Below are 2,087 nucleotides of genomic sequence, written 5' to 3'. Positions count from 1 at the left end.
CAGCACTGGGATGAACCGCTGGGTCGTGGGGCATGGCCCTCTGTATTTGCTGCTGGACTTGTTTGCCCAGGACTCTGCAGAGGATTTCTGCGACTGTCTTCATGAGAGACACTGTCTGTAGTTGGCCTGGCGTGTGTTTTCCTGGCTTTGCTCCCAGGGTTGCAGGGGGCGTGACCGGTGTTCCTTTTAGGATTTGACACACGTCCTGACCGCTGGTGATGGTCCAGATCCCTGGCAGGCGTGTCTGCCAGGTTCCCCGCCCCGGCCCTCAGGAGGGAGGCCCCTCTCCGGAGCAGGAGCAGCTCCACAGCCCAGCGGGAAGCCTGCGGTGGTTGTGTCTTCTCCCCAACTCGGTTCTGACATCAGCGCCCCCTCGTGGTCATCTGCGTTATCCTCGGGGTTATAAGTCGGTATTTGTTCTGTTGCTCAAATTGTTCCGGTTTTGGCTGCAGGGCGCGCTCACAAGCCCGATCTTTGTGGGATCTCGGTGTTTTGTTTCATGTTTCTGAGCACCTCCCTCCTTTTGGTGCTAGAAGATACCCGCACCCAGGCCCATCTTGGGGCCCCTTGCCCCAGCCCTGGAGTCAACCATTTCTCCAGGGAGCCTGGTTTCTTTGGAATGGTCTTAGGAACCTAGATCTGGGCCCTGTCAGTCAGCAGCATGGAGCCAGGTGGGTCCTGGCCTTTGTGTGCAGATTTCTGCCCGGCTGCTGCCCTGTCCCAGAGGGTCCAGGAGTCAGTCGGCCTCCTCGGCCTTCCCTTGAGTGGAGGCTCCTGGTCTGGCCTCTGGGTTTGGTTGATGAGCCCGAGGCTGGGACGGCAGCTGACTTCCTCAGATGCCCTGAGACAGACTGGTTACACTTGCACTGCTCACATCTGAGGCGTGAGTGTCCAGGGCCCTGAGTCCCGCTGACCTGGCACCAGGGTCTGGGGCCATCCTGACTTGGGACGCAGTGCTGACAGGTGCTGCCCTGCTTCCTGGGCCTCAGATCCCACGTTCCCAGAGCACATGTGGGGACGTTTCAGTTCGTGGCATCACCTCAGTCATGTGACAAGATGCAGGTCTGGGTGCCGTCTGTCCGCACACCACAGACCACATCTCGTTACCCCACCTGGAACCTCCTCCCTGTGTGTCCCTTGGCCGGTACTCGGGGTCCTGATGACAAGTGTCTGGGGCCCCAGCTGGTGGCCAGAGAGGGTAGAGGGACGAACAGGGCTCTCTTGCTGGGGGTCCTCCCCTCCTGGGGGTGACACCCAAAGTCTCTGTGCTGGGTCTAGAGGCATGTTTGGCTGATGCTGGCGCCTTCGTGTCAGGAGAGGCTGCCTAGGCGCTCTGTTGAGAAGCACACCCCGCGATGCCGTCCCTCTGTGTGCGGCCCGGCCCGAGCAGACGGGCAGGAGGGGAGCAGCGATCCGGCCTGAGCAGCCTGGGGCACGGGAGGGAGCGGCGATCCGGGCCTCTCCAGGGTAGGAGAGGGGGATTGGCCATCTGGGCCTCTCCATGGGGGCATGGGGACACCCTCGGACCTGAGACGCCCCCGTTCTGCCCGCCCCACGTGGGGCCACACTGAGACAGGTGCTTCCCCTCCTGGTTGGTGGGCGCTGTCTGGACACTGCAGACCCGCCCTGCTGACGCGGGCACTGGCCTTGCAGACCGTCCAGGACGGCCGCCAGTTTCTGAAGTACGTGGACCCCAGGTTGGGGGTCCCACTTCCAGAGAGGGACTACGGGGGAAACTGCCTCATCTACGATGCAGACAACAAGACCGATCCCTTCCACAACGTCTGGGTGAGTGCCAGGGAGCGGTCACCTGACGGGCCTCACGCTATGGGGGCTCCTCCGGCAAGCCAGTACCACGTCCTGGGCGTGAAGCTGGCGGATTATTGGACAGGCTCTTGGGCGCTGCCCCAGTCGTGGGTGTTTCTGGAACCTGAGTCATTCTGCAGACTGGATGGGGTGGGGGCCCCGGGGCTGAGCGGCTCACGTGTGAGGGTGCCCTCTGGTGGTGGCAGGGTCCCCTCCCAGCGCGCACTGGGGGACCGAGCACGAGGCCTGCATCTGCCCCACAGGACAAGCTGGACGGCTTT

General features: G+C 62.7%; 1 protein-coding gene across 1 annotated transcript in view; it reads left to right on the top strand.

The window, feature by feature from the left end:
• PTDSS2 (phosphatidylserine synthase 2) overlaps nucleotides 1-2,087 on the top strand; it is a 30,816-nt gene that overhangs the window by 24,617 nt on the left and 4,112 nt on the right. Inside the window, exon 12 of the mRNA XM_010861139.1 lies at nucleotides 1,654-1,787. Coding sequence (XP_010859441.1) covers nucleotides 1,654-1,787 — 134 coding nt within the window. The remainder of the gene's footprint in view (nucleotides 1-1,653; nucleotides 1,788-2,087) is intronic.

This window comes from Bison bison, unplaced genomic scaffold (assembly GCF_000754665.1).
Source record: "Bison bison bison isolate TAMUID 2011002044 unplaced genomic scaffold, Bison_UMD1.0 scf7180017857661, whole genome shotgun sequence".
Lineage (NCBI taxonomy): Eukaryota > Metazoa > Chordata > Mammalia > Artiodactyla > Bovidae > Bison > Bison bison.
This window is presented reverse-complemented; position numbering and strand designations above follow the sequence as displayed.